Source organism: Phoenix dactylifera, unplaced genomic scaffold (assembly GCF_009389715.1).
Source record: "Phoenix dactylifera cultivar Barhee BC4 unplaced genomic scaffold, palm_55x_up_171113_PBpolish2nd_filt_p 001325F, whole genome shotgun sequence".
In the NCBI taxonomy this organism is placed as follows: domain Eukaryota; kingdom Viridiplantae; phylum Streptophyta; class Magnoliopsida; order Arecales; family Arecaceae; genus Phoenix; species Phoenix dactylifera.
The window spans coordinates 64200-90059 of record NW_024068656.1 but is presented as its reverse complement, the minus strand read 5'-3'; the positions used below and the strand labels follow the sequence as shown (position 1 = coordinate 90059).

Below are 25860 nucleotides of genomic sequence, written 5' to 3'. Positions count from 1 at the left end.
TGCCCAACCTTGGCCAAGCCCACCGCACGCACAGCCCCGCCAAAGCCATGCCGCAGCCAGGTCCAGCCGCGATCAGCCAACATGCTACAGTGCGGCGAGGTTCGGCTGCAAGAACCTCGCCAACTACAGTGACTACGCCTGCTACAGTGCGGCGAGGTTCTTGGGCAAGAACCTCGCTAGCTACAGTGTCCACGCACAGCCATCCTGCTACAGTGCTGCGAGGTTTGGCCGGCCGAACCTTGCATGCTATAGTGCCCGCGCGCACAGTGTCCGCGTGCCCAGGCTCGCGCGCGCCCGCCCGCGCGCACCCAGCACCCGCGCGCCCAGGCCCGCGACCCAGGACCTCACCCAAAATGGCTAGCCATAAAGTATCATTTGAGTTCCTTGATCCTGTATAAGTACCCAAGATCTACCCAGCGAATAACCGATGTGGGACTAAATATACGCCCGCACGGATCCTCACATACTCCCCCCGTTCAAGCCCGAACGTCCTCTTCAGGCTAAGGGTTCAAATCCATTCAAATCTAATCACAAATACCATGATCGGCTCATGGTTAGCCCCAATGGATCCGTGCTGCAGTGTCCCCTAGTCCACATAGATTATGAGCTGGGTCCGCTCTGATACCATTTGTAACAACCCAGAACCTCATCTAAAATGGCTAGCCGAAAGTTATTATTTGGGTTTTTGATCCTGTATAAGTACCCAAGATCTACCCAGCGAATAACCGATGTGGGACTAAACACACGCCCGCACGGGTCCTCATGGGTTGTTACAAATGGTATCAGAGAGGATCCGGCCTATAATCTATGTGGACTAGGGGACACTGCAGCACGGATCTATTGGGGCTAACCATGAGCCGATCGTGGTATTTGTGATTAGATTTGAATTGATTTGAACCCTTAGCCTGACGAGGACGTCAGGGCTTGAACGGGGGAAGTATGTGAGGATCCGTGCGGGCGTGTGTTTAGTTCTACATCGGTTATTCGCTGGGTAGATCTTGGATACTTTTACAGGATCAATGAACCCAAATAATACCTTCTGGCTAGTCATTTTGGTTGAGATCTACAGAAATCATGAGAACTACCTTCGAATGCAATCTCTTGTTGCCTTCCACTTTGATGGTGATGGTGTAACGACATCTTAATTTATGATCAGCCTTGTCATATCTAAAAAGATGAAGATGACGTTTGTATTAAAATTTAAAAGTGTGACAAACAAAGCCAATGTGAGGGCAGTCTTTGTTTTATCGGGCAGCGGGGCGTCCACCCGAGTCAAAAAATTATCCCATCCAAAGCATGCACAACCTAGAATATATTGAAGAAACGGAAAGCCGATTTATGGCCATTATATTGCACTGGAAGGATATAATATTTGAGCATGCACGGGCTGAGCATCGCGTGGATCTGCCCTTGGTGCAAGATGGAGAAGACTGTGGATCACGTCCTATTTCAGTGTGATTGTGAAGTATGGGTGTGGAGACTTGCTGATGTCCCGCCAGATGCTTTGTGCAAGTCTGGCTCCTTCACCCAGACGCTTAGGAGGTGGGCTGCCTCTCCTCAAATCCGGTATGTAGTCATCAGGGCATCTTATACGGCTTACCATATTTGGATGATCAGAAATGCCTAGATTTTTGGAAAGAGTAGTCCCACACTGAGACTCGTCATAGAGAGGGCCTGCGTGCAAGCTACAGAGATCATCCATGCAGGTTCATTGAGCGGGTCGCTGATAGCTCGGGACATCTGAGACTCTATCTCTACTCTTGTAGCATCTCGGGCGGTGTATATCACCTAGGAGTCCCCACCTCTGAGCTTTCTCAAAGTCAATTTTGATAGATACGTTTTGAATCGTGGCAGGAAGGGGCAGGGCCGGCTCGAGTCTTAGACGATCGCCTCGGTCGCCTTAAGGCCTCGGCCCAAAGGAAGGCCTCTGGGAGGCAAAGAGAAGATAACCACAAAAGGAAAAAAGAAGGCAAAAAGGCACCGACTTGCAATGAAATAAGGGATGAGAGAAGAGAAAGCAAATTGAGAGAGAGAGAGAGAGAGGAGGGAGGGAGGTTCCTTGCCCTATTTTCTGTGTTTGATCATGACCAAAAAGGAAGCAAAGGCCCCATATAAGATGGGAACAGGAGCTGGCTACGAGTCTTCCCCCTTGATGGAAGGGAGGTGGAGAGTTTCCCGGCCTGCAGAGGGGCAATTTGGAAAGTTGGGGATAGTAGTTTTGTTTTGGGTGGAGAGAAAGAGATAGGAGGGATTTGGTTGGCTTGATACACATGTGTGAAGCCACTCTTACCTTTAATCCCTTCTCTTTTTTGGTTTTAGTCTTGGTTTTCCTTCCCTCACATTACTCCTGATCCAGCTGGGCCATCAGGAAGAAAGATAGGGGGATTGGAGATGGACTTCTTGGAGGGTGGAGATTCTTTTAATTTTCTCCCCTCTGTTTCTTCTCCCCTCTTGGGTAGTAGAGAGAGAAAAGGAGGGGGGGGCGGGTTGAATGGCTGCTGCTTGGGTACTCGCTTGAAGGGGAGACAATACATTTACCAAAACAAAAGGGGAGACGGTGGGATGGGACTTTTATTAATTAGATGGAGTGAATTTCCCATAATGCCCCTACTTTCTGTTATAGATACGTCCCGTTCTAGATAAATTCTTTCCTTTACATTGGCCCTGAAATGCCATGGGATAACCTTTTGTTATTCTGCTGCTTTTTTCTCTCTTTCTTTCTCTTTCTTTTTTTTCTGCTAAGACGGACGGATCATACCAAACAAATATAGATACACTCAATAAAGTTAAAAAATAAAAAAAACCTCAAAATGCCAGGAGCAACTCTCCATCTCCAGCCATAGGGTACTATTCGAGTACTGGCTACGTAAATAGCTACCCAGTCCGCGGTCCCATTAGCTTTATGGAAGAAATGTTTAGCCTGGAAAGCCCCTCTATTTCTCACCATTGCCTAGATATCTTGGAGCAAAGGGTGGATGCAACCGTTGCCCCTTGGACCTCCTCGAATTCAGATGATGATCGTGACTGAGTCTCCCTCCAGGACGATGGAACTGGCCTGTAAAACACACTGAGCGTGACGAAAGCCCGTTCAAGCGGCACTCAGCTCTGCACCCGAAACCGATATGTCAAAAAGTTGACTGCCTCCTGCAGCCACGACTCTGGCAGACGGGTCCCGAATAATAAAATCCGCACCGCCCCTTGTACCTCCGTCCAAGACAGACCCATCGATGTTGACCTTGAGAAAACTCGAAGGTGGGGGCTTTCAGGTGAAAAACACTGTATGAGATGCTGTCGAAGCAGAATAAGAATCCCAGATGTCCCGAGCTGTCAAGGGCCCTTCGACAAGTATGATGTGATTGATCTTCGCCACTTGCACACGGGCACTCTCCACCATAAGTCTCGGTGACATACTGCTCATGCTTGACATGGTAAACAGTATTGCCAAGTATTATTTCAGTTATTTAATCAGTTTCATGGCCCTTTCTCTTTTTTTTTTTGGCTAAGGCATGGCCCTTCTTTTATTGTAATTACTTTTCCGTGCTTCCATTCAAGTATTATATTAAACTGAAGAGGCTTCTTGTCTATCTTTGTCAGATTCATGCATCTTTGTTGAAATAGTATACTTGACAGCTATCTATTTCTATATTATTTTTTAAATATTTTATACTTATTAAAAAATTTTATTATTAAAAAAAGCCTCATTCATTGAATTTGCCTTAGGCCCCCAAATGTATTGGGCCGCCCCTGGAAGGGAGGTGCTGGTTTCATGATCAAAGGCCCGGACTCTAGAGTGCTGGCAGCTAGAAGGAGCCCTATCTTCGATATCTCAGTCCCTTGGACGGAGCTGAGGGCAGCTTGAGCTGGCCTATGTCATGCTCGACTTGTACTGCGAGCCAATGACATCCTTCTTAAAGGTGACTCGGCTATAGTAATCGTCTAAATCCAGAGGTGTACTAGTGATGTTAGAGGCCGCCACCCCCTTCTTCGAAATATTTGGGGCATGGCTAGTGGTGACATTACCTTCCGGGCAAAACACTTATATAGGGAGGTTAATGGAGTTACGGACTGGGTGGCTTCTTTTGTGGCTGATCATACTTGGAGGCTTCTGTGGATTTGTGAGGCGGAGCTGCCTAAGATACTCCATGACTTGTTATATTTTGACTTTTTTGGTTGTATTTGTACTAGATTTGTATGAGTCCTCTGGTATAGAAAAAAGGATATAATTATGAAACCTAGCCTCTAATGGCTATTTAAAGACCCCCACATCTTCTTTCGTCCCACCACCGATATGTTTCGCCGATCATCACTGCAAACCACCATCAATTTCTTTCTCTTTCCTTTTCTCTCCTCGCTCTTTTCTTTTCTCTCTCCTCTTCTCTCTTTTTCTCTTTTTACCACTTCTCTCTCTAGAAATCCTACAGACCTATGGAGGTCCAGACATTTTGATAGGCCAAGATGACCCTTGACCCTAGGAGGGGTCCCAGCTAGTATTGTGCGACCAAGAGCTTTGAGCTGGTCTTGGTTTCAGATTGGCGTTATGCGGCCATAGAAAGCATTCCGGGTTGGTGTTATGCAACCGTACGAGGGGTTCTAGGTTTTCGGTTTGACCTTATTATAATCATCTGTCATAATTCATGGATGATTATGATTATTCTAATGATGAGACCCAACTTTTTTAGGTGAACAATCATTTGGGCTATAATGTGTTGAGCAGTCCACTTTGCCCCCGAGTTCGTAAATCAAGCGGAGTATCAATGTACCCAATGTTTAAGTCTGTTGCTTGTAGAGGTAAGAATCCCTTAACACAATCATCTACATGATTATGAAAGTTTTGTATATAAATATATCTTGCATGATTGTGGATATTTTATACATATTGCTATCTGTATTATGTGTTAATGTGATGTTACATAGATTATGATGTTACTTAGTCTAGCTTCGTATAAGACTTATTAATTGGTGATTTATTATAGAAATCATGTAGATATTAAATAAATCAACACTTTGATATAATTTTAAGATGGAGTATGGGCGGCATCTAGATTGGTTGGCCACGCAAGAAACGTGGTGTATATGCTGGGTCAATCTTGGGCTGGGGTGTAGCATTATGTGTGGCTTATCATGGGCTAGAGTATGGCTATAACTAGTCCAACGCCAAAAAGATCAATTCCAGATAATGAACTATCATTAAATCATAATTGTGACATAATTAAATCAATTTTTTGTAAGAGTGGGGAAAAGGGAGCATCTAGATTATCCGGCAATTTGTGAAATTTGGTGTGCCAGTCGTGGGCTAAGTTGTGATATTGCAATTGCCAGCCATAGGTGGAAGTATGGTATATATTTGGCTTTCCATGGGCTGGAGCAGGACTAGGATTAGTCCATTGCTGAAATCAAATCATGATGATAAATTATGTTTAACTACAAGTAAATTTAATTTTTCACAATTATGAGATTGGGAACAAGAGGAGCAACTGGGCTAGCCGACATGTGTGAAACTTGGTCTTTGTGATATCAATTATGCTGAGATGTGATGTTGCGGTTGCCGGTGATGGGTGAAAACGAAGTATGTTTTGACATGCTACGGGCTGGAGCGTGGGTGGGACTAGTCTAGTGCCAAAATGATAATATTGTCGAGATCTAAACTGTGTTAATCGGTTAATCATAGGTAACCTCACTGACTTATTGTTGAATAAAATTGCTGATTTGGGTGATATGTGATTTGTTTATACAGTACTATGGTGATGTTTAGCATCTATCTCGAGATTTCCATTTATGATGATGTATCTATGATTGTGTTGCTATATAATCAAAACTTGATGTGTATGCTGGTATGGCTTATACGGGTGTTTATAAATATATACACGAGATCAATTGAGTAATATTCAATTATAAAATTGTTGATTTTCAAATCTTACTATTTTCCTTTCAATTTTATATTTGCTTGTAGATGCTCTCCATATTCATGCTAGTGTGCATGCGTGGAGGATTCTTATTGTACCGTAAAGCCCACACCACTTTTTTTTTTCCTCCAGAGTTACAAGATGCTTAGTCTCGGATAAAGTCGGCATGAAGTTTGAGCGATGGAGTTTTTAGTTAGTCTGCTTTCTACTTTCAAACAAACAATTGAATATCTTGTAGTTGAATTAGTTTGACAATTTGAATATGGTGGATTTATTTAGTTTGATTCTTTAGTTGTTGAGTTATTGGATATTTGTTAATATTAGGCCTTGGAGGATCTCCAGGGCAACGCTCCAGGGTTCATGTGGCTGTGTCATATAGCCGACCAAGGTGTTGGGTTCAGGGCTCGACACGTACAGTCCAGTATAAGGCGTTAATATGATAGCAGACCACTTGTATCACATGCAAATCATATATGATGGTAGAAGCCAAAGAACTTCCGTGGTCCAAAGGAACCGCATATTATTGTAGTCACTTCAGAGGGAATCAGTCGATGTTACAATCTAATTTCAATAATATTTTTTTGTTTCCTTTTGAAAGAGTGGGACGCCACGGTACAAAGGCTAAAAACAAAACAAAGAACTTTGAGCTAAACAAAAAATGAGGTTGTCATCGGCTTCCTGTAACTTATGGTTAGGGCTATATAATCTCATAGGCTCATGCATATAATCGAGCAGCATTATGCTGTGCTGAATGCAAATTTTTGTTATGGCCCATGGTTATTTCATTAATTAATGATCCTATGAGCCTACCCTATTGCTGCTGCACTGGATGCCATGTCTTCGATCATTTTGTTGAAAGGTTGCGATTGCGTTGAGCTAAGTCCAGGCTTTACTTAGTCTATGATCTAGACCAAGATTTGATTGATCAGGAGGCAAATTAGAATCATCTTGTGCATCTTGCACGTGCAGCGTAATTCTAATTTGTATTTAAAATGGCTAGACCAAAATTTATGAATAAGTAGATATAGGTGCAGAGAAATTTCAAATTCAAAACACTCCGTAATTACCTGCAATCACCATTGGAAATTCATACCTTCAAAATTCATAAAAGGTCTTGCTAATGGAAGAGATGGTGAAACATGACACACTGGAAAGTTGCTAAAATCATGATCATCCCAAACTATCACAACCAAACACCAAAATCGAGAAAAATCTCCGAACAACAAACCTATGAATCAATCTCAATGGTGGGATAGCTCCACAGAGAGAGAGAGAGAGAAGCCAGCGGTAACATTTGTGATGCTACAATTGGGGCTTGCAAGAAGGGTGCAATCAAGCCTCAAACCATATGGGAATTGAGAGGGAAGAAATAGGGGTTCAAACCACTCAGGTAGCGTGGGGGGCGCAAGAGGAGGAGGGATAGAGGGGCACAAGTTTGGGGGAGGGTCGAGGGAGGAATAAAGGAGAGAATCCTGGGGGTGAGAGGAAGAGAATAAGGGGCAGAGGGCAAGTGCTAAGGGTTTTCTAGTCACAACAAACCAGAGAGAGACCAAAGAAAACTGGAAAAATGTTTTCTGGAGATTCTCCCTCTAATTAAGCGTAGGATAGACGGAGCTTTGCTCGTGAGAAGTCTAACAATGGCTGGCACTGCAAATATAATTCAAAATAAATTCAAATAGATTTGTTTTAAATATCTTTGATTAATATTGTGTATTTGTGTGCGAGACGTTTTTATTTCTTTGTCAAACATGGGATGTAACTCGCCCATCAACAAAGTTGATAGTGAACTCTCTAAGGTATTGCCCTCGACAGAATACGGTTGCAAACATAGTAACTGAATTGCAAGCATATGAAACAACTATTTAGATACTTGACTACAAGCTGCATTTGAACTACAAGCATGAGTCTAGATTTTATAATTAAAAATATTGGAAAAATTGATTGTATTTTCAAGTACAAAATTTATTGCAATTGGAAGCAACCTCCAAAAGAGATGCCGCACCACACTTCAACCAATGAAATTTAAAATTCTATATTTTATTATTTAAATTATTAGAATATAAAATTATTGTAACATAATGTATGATGATTATAATATTTAATAAAATTTTCTAAAAGTATACTTCAACAAAAATTGATGTTTTATTGTTAATAATATAAGTATTGTTTTATGATCATAGCATGCGTGTTTAATTATTTCTATTACATCACAATGATTCCTGTAGCACCATAAAACTAAGTTAACTTCAATTGTATTTGTAATTTTCAATTACAGATAATGAAAAAGCAATAGCTTTTGCAACTGTCATGTCAAAATGTAATATTTTTAGTTGCAACCTATTTTTAGCTTGCAAGAAATAGCATTGCAGGTAAAACAAATACTTACTAAATAAATATTTTTATTTGATTGGAGAGAGGAAAAAAATCTTTTATTCTCCTCAACTTGAACCTCTCAAATGGATTTAGAAAAGGTAGAAAATATGGCAATATTAGGGTCTTTTCTTACATTGATCAATAATAAATTGATATGCATAGCTTCTATTAATGCTAGTGAGGTCCACCCTTCTATATTTTAAGTCAGATTGTTCTTCTAGTATAAACAGACATGACTAATAAAAAAATAAATATTATAAAGTTAAAATCCAAAATAAAGTAAATCTCAACTCCTACATTGACTTTGTCTCTAGTCGTTCTACCAATTTTTTTCCATATGAAAAGTTACATCCGATCAAAGTCTCTCCTAAAAAGAAAGTTTCAATTAGATTGGTTCATTTTAGAATTTAAACGATAAAATTTGTTACAAAATAAATTGATAAAATCCAAGATCTTTGTTACGATAAATTTTAGAATTTAAACTTTGGATACAATATGAGCAGAAGGCTTGGCCTATTTTCTCAATCAAAATAAATCGATAAAATCCAAGATCTTTGCTGACATGATATCATTCAAATAAAAAAATATTTTTTAATCACTTTTATGTCCTTAAATGAGATTTTTAATCAATAATTCTTTGATTTTTTAATCATTTTATCTTAAAATAATTATTCTTTAATTAATTATTATTTTTTTGAGATTTGTGCATTGGATGATCCAACGGTGTATTTGTGCGAAAAAAGATGAATACTCCTTTGGTGCAGAAGATACAATGGCGGCCCAACTTTGAACCCAACCTCTCACTTAGAAGACAAGTGGATTTGTTGCTTAGCTACAAACTTAGGGAGTAGATGCAGTTGTGTTATAGAAAATATTGTGAAGAATAGTTCTGTTAAAAGACCATAATGGCAGCCTCTTGTGAAGACGATTTGGTTGGTTGTTTATAGACTCTTTGGTTGCCAGTTTCTTGACCTCAAGTCAACTAATAGTCCAATGTGGAAACGAAAATTTTCTAACAATCTTGAGATCAAGCACATAGGAGCTGACAGATAAACCAGATGCGGCTATTTTTTCCGAAAAAAAGGCAGGGTGGAGTGGTCTTACCCACTGTATTTGTATATGTGTCCAGAATAGACCGAGCTTAATACTTGAAGTCTTGAAGGATTAGAGTTGTATCTTTTGCAGATCTTTGAATTATCCATTGGTCACTTTGAGATCTATGCAGACGGATAAATAATAATGGAGTTTGGAGTGCTTTGAGAACTGTACATTAGGTGATCGAATGGTGGATTCGTCCGAAGAAAGTTGAACACTTCTTTAGATCCAATGGTATTCGAAGTCTCACATCAACACATGTCTATGAGGAGAGAAACTAATCTCTAGATATATTGGCTAGCCAGCAGATGTGCCGATGGAAATTTTATATCCGAGAGTTCTTAGCCTTTATCTTCCCATACCAATAAGCTTTTTTTCTTCTGGCTGATATAAGTTTATTTATTTTTGGAGGAAAACACTAAGAAAAAAACTTCACATTATCAAGCATGTATAAAATATTCCTTTCACACAATATTCGAAAAGAAAATATTACACTGAAATAACATTGTATTTCCACATTATTCTCCCATAAATCTAACATCCTTCACCCTTATTATTGTTATTATTCTTGACAAAGGAAAAACACGGATACACATGATCACATGATGGTACACGGCGTTGATGGATCCTCCTTAAGAATCAACTCGTATCCTCCATGAGAGGTTCCACCAAAGGGCATTGGTGGACAATCAGGCACGCATCCGTAGATCCTTCCACAAGAGTAACACCGAGACCCTCCTTGGTGCCCCCCAGAGGAGGGTATCCAGCAACAAACCTGACAAATTGGTGGTGGACATGGTGGTTCACACGATGGTGGACACGGTGGTGGACACTTTACCTTTTTTGGCGTCTCCTTGCAGGGATCCGGGCATTTTGCATGCTCACATACTATGATCTCAATGTCGTTGATCACCTTTTCAGTTTCTTTTTCGGTAGTTTTTTATCCTTATCATCCTTTTTCTTCTCGGGAGTAGGATCCTTGATCACTTTCTTGGTCACCGTGCATTTGGGATCCTTGTGATGGTCACATGATATGATTTTAATGTTGTTGCACACCTTGCAACAACATTTGCAAGGTACTGGTGGGGGTGGCGGCGTTGCCGGCGGCTTCGGTTTCTCCACTACAATTATTATGGCTATGATCACCTTGCAGGCCATGCAGCGGAGCTTCTTGGAGAGCTTCTCGGGATCGAATGGGCCGGAGATTGTGACAGTATTGTTCTTCTTGTCATAGGAGATGGTTTTTATGTTCTCCCGTTCTTTGTTGATGGAAATCAAAGGGGAAAATTGGATGATTGGTACAATCATTAGTAGCTCAAATATTGGACTAGAATGGAGGCAGTGGAAGTGTGGGGGGGTGTAATTACGTACCTTGGAGCTTGCATAGAGTCTTTTGAATCTTTTTGTAGCAATACCGGCAGCCTAGGTCAACTTTTATCTCTAACTTGGAGATCTGTGATAGGATTTATTTAGTGAATGTGAAAATAATATGAAGGACCTCAGCTTGGGAATAAGTAAAAACACATATGCAGCACAAATGATGATGTCGTTGTCCTAATATGATCAGTATTAAAAGAATAAGAAGAAAAAAAAGGAAAGAAAAAAAAGAAAGAAAAGGAAAGCTCGAAACTTGCCTTAACAGACATATTTAGAAATAATTTAACAATAATTGTAATCTTAAGCTAATAAAGAGAGGCTCAATAACTTGTAGCAAAGTTAAACATAGTCAGGTTAATCAAAACAAGAAAGAAAGAAAAGATTTAAGAGTGATGAGACGATCCGCCTCAAATAAGTTTTATTCTGATAAAAATATAAAAGGGAATTACCAAAGCTCCATGCTATCATTAACATAAAACTGTAAGCTTTAGGAAAACGATCATGATATTATGAGATCCACAAGAGGACATGAGTTAAAACATCATGAGCTAGCCTTTCAAAAGTACATGGAGAAGTGATTCTGAAGGGAGGAGAATTAATTGGTAACCTTTTCCGCCATTGCTGGATGTTTGGTTTCGAGTGTAGTTGGCGGGGACGGGGGTAGCCTTCTTTATAACACGAATGACCGACGGAAACGAGGGAGGGGAGACTGTGACCTCGAACCTACCAGCAATTATGGGAGCACTTAATGCTCCCATTGTTACTTTGTCCAAAAAAAAAAGAAAATCTATACGCATCACATGTGAAAAAGAAAAAGAAAAAAAAGATCACATAGTTGCAGTAAATATCAGATCAAAAAATCAATTACTGTCCAATCGATCAGTTCCGAACTACATTTGAATAATTCTTTTAATATATCATATGGATTCACTAAGTGGAGTTTAGAGTTTTTGACAAGGCTTGATCCTTGAATTAGGATAAAATAGAGCTCCATCCATTCGATTAGTTTGGATGATGTTTTCTTTAGCCACCTGATGTGGCTATATATACTCATAAGGTCGGGGTAGTACATAACAAAGCATGCTACATTTTAATGCACGGGCTCATGTAATTATGATTGTTGTGCATTACATTTATTGCAAATCATGGTTGTTTTTACAATGCAATGTGATCATGATTATACGGGTCTTGTTTATTATATGTAGCCTACTGTGCCATTCGGTGATTAAGATATGTCATATTAAATCAGATCGTACGAAGAACGCTGGCACACGGTAAGCTGATCGAATAAGGTCGACGTCATCTCTCAATCAGACTGTCGCCGCCCATGTGATCAAAAAGTTGTGATCAATCATCCGGCCGTACGGCCTTCCTAAACGCTGGATAACGAACACGAGGGTTAAAATCACAGTATAGCATTATATGAGAAAAAAAAAAAAAAAAAAAAAAAGGCGTTGGCTTCCACCGAAGTGGTCTAAGTTCAAAATGTGCGGGGCATCGATTAAATTTGGAGACCGGATGCCCCACGCATGGACACTGCCGGGGGAGCGCTACTGGTCCGCTGGTGTCGAGGTGGCGTTGGAATGACGTACTCACACGTGGGTATTGATTTTAGTGGAGGAAGCCCACGGGTTGGAAAAGGTACGCAAAAACTTGCAGCCTGTATCGAACATTTTCTGGTGGAAGGGGGGCCCGATGGGGACTGCTACGCGGGTAAGGTTCTCCTCTCTCCCTCCCCTCCTATTTTTCACCAAAATAATAATAATAAAATATATAATACACTGCTTTAATTTTAGTTACCTTATTTTACTAAGACTTATATTCTATGATCATCATTTTATTAGCTTTTTCTTCCTTCATTTTTGTTTCCTTAAAGAGATTTTAACAAATCAGTTCTCTTTTCTCAGCCCAATTCCAATGTTGTTCTCCTTTATGTAAAACTTAATTTATTTATTAAAACTTAACGCATTCCATTTAATGCAATTTGAAACAACAAGGGTGGAAACATCAATCATTGGAGGAGTTTATATTTTTTATAATAGAAAAATTAGCACCATGCTTATTATTTAAGCACCAAAATACCTCGGTGAAACTAGTCACCGAAACCATCTGCATATTAATTGCCCAAGTTCCAATACTTATTAATTCTCTATCTAAATTTCAAATCCAGGATATTTGACTCCTAAGAAGAGGGTGGAACCATTGGCACAGGCCCGGTTCATTAAATGAAACTTAACTTTAATCTATATGATCTACAACACAAAGCATAGAATTAATCATAGCAAACCAACCAAATTAACGACAAGATTCGAGAATTAACTTGACTTAAGTTAGTCTGAATTTGGGATTAATGGACTAACTTTTAACTCATGCCTACAAAGTTGAAACTGAAATTGGATCTTCAGGGTGAAAGCGAATGGGTTTAAAAACTAGTCTGAGAATATACAAAACAGGATTGGTAGGATTTGGCTTAGGGGTGGCAATCGGGTCGGGTCAGATGTTAAACGGGTCAGAAAAGTATAAATCTGAACCTGACCTGTTTATTAAACAGTTCAGAAATTACAACCTGAATCCGACCTGTTTAATAAACAGGTCACCCGACCCGACCCGTTTAACCTGTTTATTAAACAGGTCGGGTTGGTTTATGCTTATCCGTTTAACTAAATATTACTGTAAATAACCAAAAATAAAATACTTAAAATAAAAGAGGACCTTTTTCGCCCGCTGCCTTCTCGGCTTCTCTCGGCCCATCTGCCGTTCCCCATCGCCGCCGCCCGCTGGCTTCTCCCGAGTCCCGACCCATCCGCCGCTCCCCATCGCCGCCACCCGCTGCCTTCTGCCGACCCGTCCGCCGCTCCCCATCGCCGCCGCCCGCTGCCTTCTCCCGACCCGTCTGCTGCTCCCCATCGCCGCCTCGTCCACGGCAGCGCGGCTGGTCCCGGCGTAGGCCCACTCCTCCCAATCCGAGCCCCCGTCTGCCCAGCCGAAGAGAATAGAAGAAGCTAGCCTAGGATAAACCCCACAGAGAATAGAAGAAGGGAGGAACCGAAAAAAGATCACCCCAGCCGAAAGAAAAAAAGGTGGATCATTTTTACCTCGGTAGAGCAGAGGATCCGACCTCTTTAGGAGCAGTCGAGCAGAGATTCAACCTTGGTTCCCAGGACCCGTCGAGCCGCCGCGGTCACCGTCGATGGGGAGGCCGAAGTTGTCGGCACGGGGGAGGAGAGGGCGGAGGTGGAGGTCCGGAGGAGAGGACTCGGGAGGCGAAGAATCCGGAGGAGAGGAGAGGGGAGAGACTCGAGAGAGACTGAGGGAGGGAATAGAGCTCGGGCGGGGCACAAACCCTAACCCTAAGTCCCTAACTAAGGAGAAGTCGCGGACGGTGGAGTGTGGTCCTCGAGCCGCCGCGGTGGCCGTCGATGGAGAGGCCGAACTTATCCACACGGAGGAGGAGAGGGCGGAGGCGGTGGTTTGGAGGAGAGGGCTTGGGAGGCGAAGAATCGGGAGGAGAGGAGAGGGGACTAGGGAAGAAACTGGAGACTTGAGAGGCGACGGCAGCACAAACCCTAAATCCCTAAGGCCACGAACTCACGAAGTCGAGAAGTCGCGGGCGGTGGACGGGTTAAACGGGTCGCGCTGAAATTGGGCCGACGCAGGAAGTTGGGCTGATGCAAATAAAACGGGCTGAAGCGGGTCTATCAGCCCAATAGCTAAACGGGTTAAACGGATTACACGGGTCAGACATCTGAAATCCGTATCTGACCCAATTAATAAACGGGTCAGACATTTAAAACCCGTATCCGACCCGAACCCGTTTAGACCAAACCCAAACCTGTTTATGGCGGGTCGAACGCGGGTCGGGTTGGCGGGTCGGGTCATATTTTGCCACCCCTTGGCTACAGATCTAAAGAGATAATCACTGAACTAAAATAGTATTATAGGTGAAGATTTAAGATAATGGATGGCGAACCAGATGTGACAGACCTCCCACGATAATGACACTCATGTAAAAGAAGATCCACAAACTGGGGGTAAAAGATGATCTACGGTACAGAGAAAGGCTACACTCATGCCCTTTATACCATCCTGCATAAAATCCGCAGCTACAGAATGATGTACAAAACAGTGTTCTTAGATGGCGTCAAAGAGGGACAAGATTTGATGGGTCGGGGTTGGTGGCTCAAGAGGGCCACTCCCTTTATGAAACCTCTCTCTTTCTCTCCTTTTTTTGAGGGAGGATGATGAAAACGGGAGACTTTTCAACATCCTGAACCCAATTCCATAAAGCGATGTGACTACGAGAGGACGGAACATAGTCGTTGTCTACCATGACTGGGACCCAGACGAACGGTTCGAGTGGGACTTTGATTCCATAACTCCGGTAAAAGATTGAGAATATGCATGATGCTACGTTGAAACACCTCAGCAAACGAGTATGCTTCCAATTGAAAAATCCAAGCATTCCTCTCTTTCCATAGCGTCCAGTAGATCACGGTTGCCAAACTAAAATGCTAAATCACCTTTTTGTTGTGCCATCATTATGGGGAAATCATGTGGTTGTTTTTCATTTCTTTTGTTAAGGTTGGTAGGTTCTAGTTCTAGCCTTGAGGTTGTTTTTGTTCTATCAAGTAGGTGGCGTCCGCACGAGTATGATGAGTAGGAGTTACGTTTGGTAGGCTGGTCCAGTTTCTCCTTCAAAATACTGTATCTTGAAAGTGGTTTCATGATTAGGGATTGTGTGTCCCTTGTGACTAGAGTCAGATGCAGGCTGGAGGGCTGGCAGTCTCATTCATTGTCTATGATGGGGAGGATCATTCTGGTGCGCTCTGTACTTTCATCTGTTCCTATTTATCTTCTATCCCACGTCGATATTCCGGTGGCAGTTTTGAGGTCCCTTGAGCAGCTGTTCAGGGAGTTTATCTGGGGGAGGAGTAGCGGCAGAGGCGGGATCCACTTGGTGGCCTGGGAGAGTGTATGCCAGCCGACCAGTGCCGGGGGGCTGGGAGTGCAGTCCTTGATGACGAGACGGGAGGTGTTAGCGGCTAGGCATGTAGTCAGATTTGTGCTTGAGCCAGAGAGCATGTGGTCCTCACTGATGAGGGCCAAATATGGTGTCTTGGTGCCTGGAGGGCGGGTGGAGCGTCACCACTCTCCGATATGGCGTGTGATGTGTGCCAGGGCTATGGTGGTGCTTCCGGAAATTAGATGGGTGATCGGTGATGGGTCTCGATAGATGTGTTGGAGGACAGCTGGGTGACCGATTGGCCGATTTGTCGTTTGCCGACCATGGTGGACTCTGCGAGGTTAGATGGATGCAGGGTCAGGGATCTGCTGGATTCTGAGGGGAGCCACTGGAGGGTGGGGCTGATCAGGGAGGTGTTTGGTGAGCAGTTGGCGGAGTTGATTCTGGCCCTGCCTATTCCCTCTGGTGGGTCGTCAGATAGGCTGCTCTGGACACCGACGGGGCGGTCGCGGGTGAGGGCCAGGGATCTTTCGGCGTTGTTCTGCAGGACGCCAGCGCGACAGATCGTGGGAGGATGGATATGGAGATTACGGATTCATCCACGGGTGGCACTTTTCATCTGGAAGGTGGCTTGGGGATGTCTCCCGACTAGGAGTTTGCTTGTTCGGCGTGGGATGGGGGTATCTCAGTTTTGTGAGACGTGCGGTGATATCGTGGAGACCACCGAGCATGTTCTCCTGCTGTGCCCTAGAGCTCGACAGATATGGCAGTGCTCTTCGGTCCCCTTGCTTGATGCGGGGTTCTCGACTCAGGATCTGTTGCGGATGTTGAGAGAGTCCATGTGTAGGCCCAGGCTGGCAGCGGAGGGTATATTGAGGGCGTACCTGTCTTATCACATTTGGTTGGATAGGAACGCTCGCATATTTGAGGGGAGGCGGGTGCCTCCGAGGACGGTGGTGGACAGAGCGGCACGACATGCGAGGGAGGTTATGGCGGCTGCCACCGAGATTTCTTCTGGGATGGTCAGGGACACCTGGGGTACTTCTTACGCTGTTTCAGCGCCCCTTTTCGTTACTGTCTCTTGGGTACCCCCACCCCCTGACTATCTCAAAATAAATTTCGATGGCAGTAGGTCACTAGACGGTGTGACTGGAGGGGTCGGCTTTGTGATCAGGGATCACGATGGTAGGTTGGTGGCTGCAGGTGGGCGTCGGACTCCTGGGATTACAGTTGTTGGTGCGGAGTTGCGGGCTGCTTGGGAGGGCTTATCATATGCCAGGCAGGTCCTTGGAGCCGAGCGAGTGTTCCTCGAGGGAGACTCTGCGGTGGTGATCGATTGGATCCGGGGGATGGACAAGTACGGTGACGGTCACCCTTTGATTCGGGAGACTCGGAGGATGGCTCAGATGATGGTCGGTTTCCAGATTGGTCATGTGTTTAGAGAGGCGAACAGGGCCGCCGACTGGGTCGCCTCTTTTGTGGCCCGGCATTCCGGGGATGTTTTGTGGACGTCTACTATAGACGCTCCTTCTCCTTTGTCGTCTTTTATTTCTTCGGACATGGCGGGTTGTACTCATGTTAGATCTATTTGAATGAGTAGCCGATTTTACCAAAAAAAAAAAAAAAAAAAAAAAAAGTGGTTTCATGGCCTTCGAACATGAATCAATGGCCCCGGTGGATGATAACAAATGGAGTACTGTTGTCAAACCAGTTTCTAGCTATCCTAGGTTGCCCAAAAAAAACTCATTAGGCATGGCTCTTGCAGCACGAAGTTTCCAGCCTAGATTTTCATGAATTTTTACCCACTGATAAAGACCCATCACCGAATTTCATCAACCATTAGGTGGAAGTGGAACATGGCGTATACCGATCGAAACATCTTGATCTCATCTCTCCTGATGCAGGCCGAAAGTTGATAGGTTGGGACAACCTACAAGGCTACAACAATAAAAATGATCACCAACTCATTCCAACCAAGATCTCAAAACCTTTTTATCAATAAAACCAATTTACCTAAGACCAAACAGAAAGCAAGTCGAGCAAGAAACCAGTCTAGAATGATAAATTATACAAGTAGACCATTTTTAGCACATACAAATCATGTATAGCGGTATAGGATTCACTAATATTTTATGGATACAACAACAATGTGGGGCCATCTTAGAGCAGCTCAGTTCTTTGCCATGAAGGCTTTCTAAAGAAATATCAGCAGACGAAAATAAAGCCGCAAATGGGTCGGTTTGACCCGTGACCCGATCCCCTTATTAGAACCGACCCGAATCCGAATTGGAGGACCCGCGGGGCCAAGCCGGTTCCTAAACTTGGTCCTGTTTTATCTTTTGGCTCGAGTCTAGATCAACCCAATCTCGACCTGATCCAGACCCGACCCATTTTTTTGGGTCAAGTTTGGATCATTTAACTAAAGATTCGATCCGACCCGACCTAAATCCGAATTTTACCCATTTAGACCCATAGGCCTACAGGCCGTAGCCGCAGCCCATATTCCATAACCCATTCATTACCCGGGCTAGCCAGAGGCCTAGAGCCATAACTCCATAAGGGCATTCACTCTCTTTCGAAGGGGAAGTCCCGATTCTCCATTTCTCTCCTGAGAGCTGAGGTAGAGAACCCTAGAGAAAACCCTTCCTCTCAGATTGATCTCCCCTGACAACCACCACCGGAAGGAACTCTTCTACTATGTCTTTGGTTCCCCGCTGGTGGGATCCCGAAGCAGGAGACCAACATCCTGGCGGTATCACGATACTGCTACTTGGTTTTGTGGGGTCGGGGAAGAGCTCTCTAGTTAATCTCATGTACTCTGTCTTCGTCCCCTTCACCCATACCACCTACTGTGCTGGTACTTCTTTTCTCCTCTAATTTACTTGTTTTTCTCATGATTTTTGACCGAAGGTTTTGGTTTCTTGAACTGGGTTTGTGTTAAAATTTTAAAACTTTGGCTTTTATCTGGATTTCTTATCAAAAGCTCTGTGTTAGTTTCAAAAACTTGAAATTTCTGATGTGAATATGCCCCTTTTTCCCTTCAATTTTGGACCTGGACCCGAATCCGAACCCGACCTGGATTATATCCAACCCGGACCCGAATTTTTTGGATCAAGTCTAAGTTATACATGGATCCGACCCGACCCAACCCGAATGACCCATTGGATCAAAAATTGCAGTCGTGAACCCAACCCGACCCGATCTTCAATTGGGTCGGATCTGGTCCAAAATTAAGACCCAAACAAAAAACCAGATCGGATCGGAGTCACTCAAGACCCGACCCGTCCCGACCCATTTGCACCCCTAGACGAAAGATACAGCCTCCCGTGAGAGAGGATTGCTGGAGTGCACATTTTCATCCTTTCAAAGGATCATACAAGATGATTCTAAAATCATATTTACAGTTTCTGCCAGGCCCTTCAAAAAATTACAAATGGACAAAAAGGAGGCAGTCCTATGATGCTATCAAGAGACATTGCCAAAGAACTTCCATTATCGGAGGAACCACAAATTAGTGTAATCACTCCAAAATGCTGCTAAACCAAAAGGAATTACTGGCAGCTAGACCAAACACAGTGCACAAAGCGCACAGCACATTATTCAAACAGCAATCAATTAACATGCAATTAAAGTCCTTGATGATGATAAAATGACTAGGAAACCAGACTAGATGAGGATGATAGAACATAATACATTTAGTATAGAGAATAAAACATTCAGTAATAATGGAAAACATCCAGGGTTCATAACAAGGATGCATCCCTTGAAAGTAGATAAATGGGCTTTCAAGACTATATAAAAGATGTTCCACAAATGTATCTTAGAATTTTCTTGATAATGTTCTTACTGACGGTACCTCTCAAACTGAGACTCGTGACAATGTGGGTCAAGCCAATCTCGTGGGGAAGTTTTTGGCATGGTTGCACCGCTTACCTTACTGCCCACGAGTTGTCTCAGGCTTTCCTCCTTGTTTTCACGCCCCGTCCCAGAGAATTTACGATCTGCTTCCTTGAGCTTCTGTTTGAAACGCTGCTTACGCCCAGCCGCGTTCAGCTCTAGCTGCTTGGCTTGAGAAGGTGGAGCCCCGTGAGGTCCCAAGTAGATCTTTTCAGCTTCCTTGACTGCCTGTTTAAAAGGAAAACAACTGGAAGGTAAATTTTCAAATGAAGGAAATCAAGATATAGATTCTGTTGAAAACTGCCCAATGCATAATAGAAGCTAGTTCAGCAAAGAAATATTTTAAGACCAACCTTTGGAGGAGGTTTAGGATCTGTTACTCCCGGCACATCTGGTTTACCAAAATCGGAGTCTCCAACGTTCAAACTTGGGATCACAAACCCATCCGTATCTGTAACATAGAACCTAAGAAATTGATATTTCTGAAACTATTTGGAAGCACCAATTGTACATGCGGAAAACCAGATGATCCTGAAATTAATATATCATACTAGAGAATGTTCAATAATCCATCAAGTCCAACTTCAATAACAACTTTTATCCTACGATTTCTGAATACTAACGGGGTTGCTCATGAAAATGAGTGATCCACAAGGAAAGGTAAATTATTAAGGGCTTGTTTGGCTAGTCCTACAGGATTAGGCTGAAAATGTTGTAGGGTTCATAGATTGGGCCATTCATTTAAGCATGGCCCTGTATCAACCAAATTTCACCAAGCCCAAATCTTATAGAAAGAAAAAAAAGACCTCCATGGGTCTTTCTTTTCTTGCTGCAGCCCAAAGACAAAGATCTGGGCCGGGTTTGGACAAGTTAGAAGAAAATGAAGGTTAGATAGACCAACAACCTGAAGAAATATCCAAACATGCCTTAAGTTGTAAATACAAGTTATCATGAAGAGAAGAAAACAAGGATCAAAAAATAATAACACCAAATCAACAAAAATAAAAAATGACTGAATCATGCATTCTAAGTTTACAAGTTCCCACAATACATAAGAGACATCAACCAACCTTGGACAGCAAAAATGTGCCTATCCCCCTGAAAAACAGGTATTTGTTAACTGCTGTTAAGTCCACAAGCTATATATCCTAATGGATCAAAATTGCATAATCAATGCAAAGATTGAAACAAACCATTCAAAATAAAACAACCAATTAGCCCCTTTATTTACATGATTTTGGTGCCTCATAGGTGAATTCTTTCTTTCTTTCTCTTTTTTTTAAAAAAATCTTACCATACATGAGTAATCAGCAAAATCTCAACTGCATTGAGAAGAGAATCTATAGGGTGCAAATAAAGAACCTAAGAAAATTCCGGTTAATATTCAGACAACTTGATAGAAGACTGCCAAAGAAAGAGGAAATTCTCAGGCTACCACATCTGTCAGGAGAAAGCCTTTTTTCTTCTCCTTTGTTGTCTCCATTTCTTTGCAGCTATATGAAATGGAGAACAACAAACAAAATTCCACCTAGTGTATGTATCTCACGAGCCATCTCATTTCCATTTTGATGTTTTTCTTAAATGGATACAAAACTGATTTTTTTCAATCATCAAAACATTTTTTTTGGTCTAAAAAGCATACAATATGAAATATGTCAATGTTTCAACCAAGATTCGCCATCTCGGTACCGCACCCTGTATCAGTACCACACTATCACTGTGTTGTTACGGCACGGTACAGCGCCTTTTCGGCATACCGAGTGTCAGTACACCTCCCGTGCCAGCTATCGGTACCGAATCAGTACGGTATGGTATGGTATAAGGCATACTGTCCGGTTGGGCCTGGTACAACAAACCTTGGTTTCAACAATGTGCTAACCTTTATGATGCATGCATATGGTTTGAATTTTCATTTGACATGAAAATTTGTCAGAGCATTAGAATTTGACATCAGCCAGCCAACAACGAAGAGAAAAATCATACATGTCAAGCAGAGTTAATAGAAATGATGTTATAGTTATCTAAAAACCAAGGTTTACACCTAGGTTAAATAAAAGAGTGGGAGGCTAAGGTTTCCTCAATTCTTCAAATCCTTTTGTTCCAAAGGTTTAGGGAAAGAAGTTAAACAAGGCAAGGTATAGGGAATGAAAAAAGATAAAATTCGGATTGAAAATGAATGGATTTCAAACCTCCTCTAAGATTTTCTATGGAAAGACTGGTCAGATCTGATTATAGATCTGAAGAATTGAGGAAACAAGGAAATAGAGATCTTGGTTTAGGTCACTGGTGGCCAGCAATTCACTTTAGTCAAATGATTAGGACTGAGAAATTGGATAGGCTAATAGCTGGGTCGACATTACCATCTGATCCATATCTGATTTTTACTGTAAAATATGCACAAATGAAATTAAACAGAGTAACAGATGTGATTGGGACATAGGGTGAGATTTTTATAGACTAGGGCTTGGATGCATCCAATAATCAAGGTACCGAGCCTCGATACTGTTGGCCAAGGATCAAGGTAGTGAACCTCAACAGTGTTTGCTATTGACTTTTGCAAGTTCCCCTGAATAGTTTTGTCAGAACTGTGTGTGTATGTGTCTGTTTGAGAGAGAGAGACAGAGAGACAGAGAAAGAGTGAGGTGGGAATAGGTCAAAGATGGGCCAAGCAATCCTAATCAACACTGACCACTTATCAACAGGTAAAGAAAAGGAGGAAAACAGAAGGAAATATTGTATCATATCCCCTCACATCTTACCAAAACCCTAACATATTAACAAGCCTTAAACCATCTCGTTCACAAAGAAAATAAACAAATACAACTAACTCCAACACTCTAACATTTTGTCAAAGACATTCAGTAGTATCCTCATTATGTTCAAAAATGTTAATTGCTTTCACAATAAGTGATGATAATACCCCATGTATTTTGGGCTTCAAAGAAAAAGCCTATTTTAGTCTTAAGGCTACATAAAACTTTTGGCTAGGGCTGGATGGTCTTGGTCTGATAGAAATAAATAGTTGTTTTGATGCTAAATATATTATGCTTTACCACATAAAACTCCCACTATAACCCCTGTGTCCTATGACTGTGAGATTTCTTCTTCTTCCCAAAACAACTTTTCCTGTCTTCAGCAATATCTATGATAGCTATTCTTAAAACACATATAATTATTAACCATCTTGCTCGAACATATTAAAAACACATCTTCTTCTGGTTCAATGGCCTTTCCTTTACCAACCTAATTTGTCTTTCTGATAGGTTTGGGATGAAAGCTTCAGAATTCAGTGAAAGACGCAAGCATAATTTTGTTGCATTTTCCTCTATCAGCAAAACCACATGATGCATGTTCCATTAAATCCAGATATTTTACTCTTCCATGTATTAAGCCATAAAAGAGACAATGAACAAGCATATTTAATTGCATCACATGCAATGATTCAAATTGAAACCCTAAATTCATCAGCTTGTCTCCACTAAGATTGTAGAATAGGCACAGACTCATGAGTCATAAGGCTGATAATCAATGGGCTAATAATATAAATATATTAGTAGAAAAGCCTAGGTTCAGGAAGGAAAAGGACCACATTTGCCGTAAAATTTTGAAGCTAGGTTTCGTTATTGATTAGATCTGATTTATGATCAGAAAATACTGGGAAAGAATTTAAAACAAATTGGAGACAAAATTATGTTGTTAGAACAAGGATATCAAATTACCCATGCAAATGGGGTTTGGATGGGATGAGGTCAAGATAGCAAGCTTAAGGATGCATCTCTAACTGTTGCCAACGATGCTCTGCACTAATTGTAATAAGATATGTCAAAAAAAAAAAAGAAAAGGAAAGGCGAAACGGAGAAGAAAAGATAAGAATAGACAAATTTTCTTTTTCCCAAACTTCTCTGAAATTTTTCAAACAGCAGCCAACCCTTCAAATCAATCCCCTGGGACAGGCACCCCAAATCTGTACATGGTTAATAGGAAAAAAATACATCCAGTCCTCCCTAGCTGCTTATAATGACTGTAACAAATGCACATATACTTTGTGTATGGCACACTTATCGCTCTCCGTGTTTTATCCAACTTGAAATTCTAAAGCAATCACAGTCTTCTAAAGCTTTGATTTGCAATCTTGACAAATTTTTAGTGTTTTCATTGTCTATGAATTTGGGAGCTTTAAAAAAGGTCCAAATGGTTCTGCTAAACAAGGAGGGAAAAACAAAAAGAAAGAAAGAAAGAAAGAAAAGAAATACTGCAGCAGGTGAAACACAAAACTTTCACCGCTTAATTTTGGTCTACATCAACAAGCTAAATCACCGGAAGATAAGAACCCTGGAGGAACACATCTGAAACTCTAAGCTACCTGAAACAGGTATTGAACTGAAACACAACCCTTCTCATAAGGTGCCTAAAAAGGCAATGGGATGTTAAAACACTTCCAAGTAGGAACACAGAAGATAAGAGAATCTAAAATCAAACACATAATTTTTTAGCTAAATTAACTTGGGTTGTCATTGATTGACAAAAACTAAAACATAATACAATTTTTCAGCTGTCAAGGGTAGGAAAAAAGGAATTTACTATGCTATGTGATGGGCTCAGAATAAATAATTTAGGTGAGATAGTTTGGCTTGGTTAGTTTATAGGTTACATGATAAAGATTAATTATTTTGACCAAAGATGCACATAGACTTGAGCTTGTGCAATTAAGAGTCCCTAGGTAAGGACAGCCTAGTATATGACGCTTCTACCATTGCATGGTCTAGGAGAGGTCAGATGTACATAACCTTACACCGCACACAGAGAGGTTGCTTATGTATTTCAAACCCATGACACCAAGGTTATAGTGGAGCAACTTTACTGTTATGCCAAGACTCGAACAGTCCATAGGTAACGAAAAAAAGAAGATAGCATCCTCAAATCCACCAACCCGTATATGCAATAAAGTTAAACAGAATAGCATTGGATTTGAGGCGTTGAAGATCATTCCGTTAATTTAAGTGGGCTAAGATCTGTTCAGCTATTTCTTCTCCAAAAACCAGTAATTGTCCCAAAATGTCAAGCTTCGGTCATGGAGGATATCTACAGTATGTATTATTTGATATAATACTGCAAAAACATAGCTTTCGGGACAAATATTAGCATAAGACAAATATCCTTAATAAAGTTGTGTCCTCAGCATTGAGGACTAGACGAGAAACCATCTCCAGTAACAGTACCTTCTAAAATAGTTAAAACCTCTTTGCGTGATGCACTGCAGGCTGTTAGCCTAGCCATGTGCCCGATGTATAAATTTTGAACTATGTCAATCCCAACAAAACTTACATGGCCTTTTCTTTCTTCAGCTTTATCCATGTTTTCATCACTCCACCAAATACAAACTGATTCCACCATCAAACTTGCAACAGTTAATCGGAAAACAATTGGAAGTTATCATAACAACAAAATAAGTCAACGAAATTTGGATTTGGTCTATGAGAATCCAAATCATATATCTCAGAAATAACTAAAAATACAAAAGAAAAGTGAAATAACATATCTACCAACAGCAATTCAGCAATACAGCAGATTCTTCAACCACACGAATATTTCCCCGATCTTAACAAGACCATTAAAGATTAAATCTTGGAAGGAAACCTAAATCGAAATTTCTCTAGAGATGAATGAGTCCTTGGCAACAACCATCCAACAATCTTGACATAAAACAAGACCAAAAGAACAAGTTTTAGGTGCGGAAAATAGGAGGAAGAGAAGGAGAGATAGAGATCTCACCCCACTCGTCTTCTTCGACCTCTGGAGCGGGCTGAGTCAGAGAGGGATCCATGAAGCGCAAACGAACATGGATTTCAACAGTCGCTAGGGCGCGAGAGAGGCCGCAAATTTATCGGAACTCCTGGAGAAAATACAACAAAAAAGAACGGAAAATGGAGAGAAGAGATCGCCAAAGGAAGAACCTTGGGGAATAGAGGCAGAGACGCGAGGCCGCGAGGGTTCCTTGGGAGCTCGGAGGCGAATATTAGAGGGTAGATTTTCTTCAGACCGCAATGGCAAAACTACCCTACGCTTTCATGTAAATGACGCAGACGCGTAACTATCATGCGCGAGCTAGTGAAGGGTAATTCCGTCAGTGAAGATGTCATAGGGGTATTTTGGTACCAGGAAAATAGCCTTAGGAGAGTATAGGGTTAGATCGTATTCCTACCTCCCATAACGTCCTCAAAATAGTTTGAGAAAAAAAATACATACAAATAA

At 41.8% G+C, this 25860-nt stretch overlaps 1 protein-coding gene and 1 pseudogene across 1 annotated transcript; both read right to left on the bottom strand.

Annotated features, from left to right (window-relative positions):
* Positions 1-9790: 9790 nt before the first annotated feature.
* Positions 9791-11384, bottom strand: LOC103707577 (annotated as a pseudogene).
* Positions 11385-19332: 7948 nt separating this feature from the next.
* On the bottom strand, positions 19333-25628 carry LOC120108418. The gene is made up of 3 exons (XM_039122015.1): positions 25381-25628; positions 19962-20059; positions 19333-19836 (listed from the first exon to the last, which is right to left on the bottom strand). The coding sequence occupies exons 1-3, from the start codon at positions 25430-25432 to the stop codon at positions 19555-19557; spliced, it is 432 nt and encodes a 143-aa protein (XP_038977943.1). The 5' UTR covers positions 25433-25628; the 3' UTR covers positions 19333-19554.
* Positions 25629-25860: the final 232 nt, after the last annotated feature.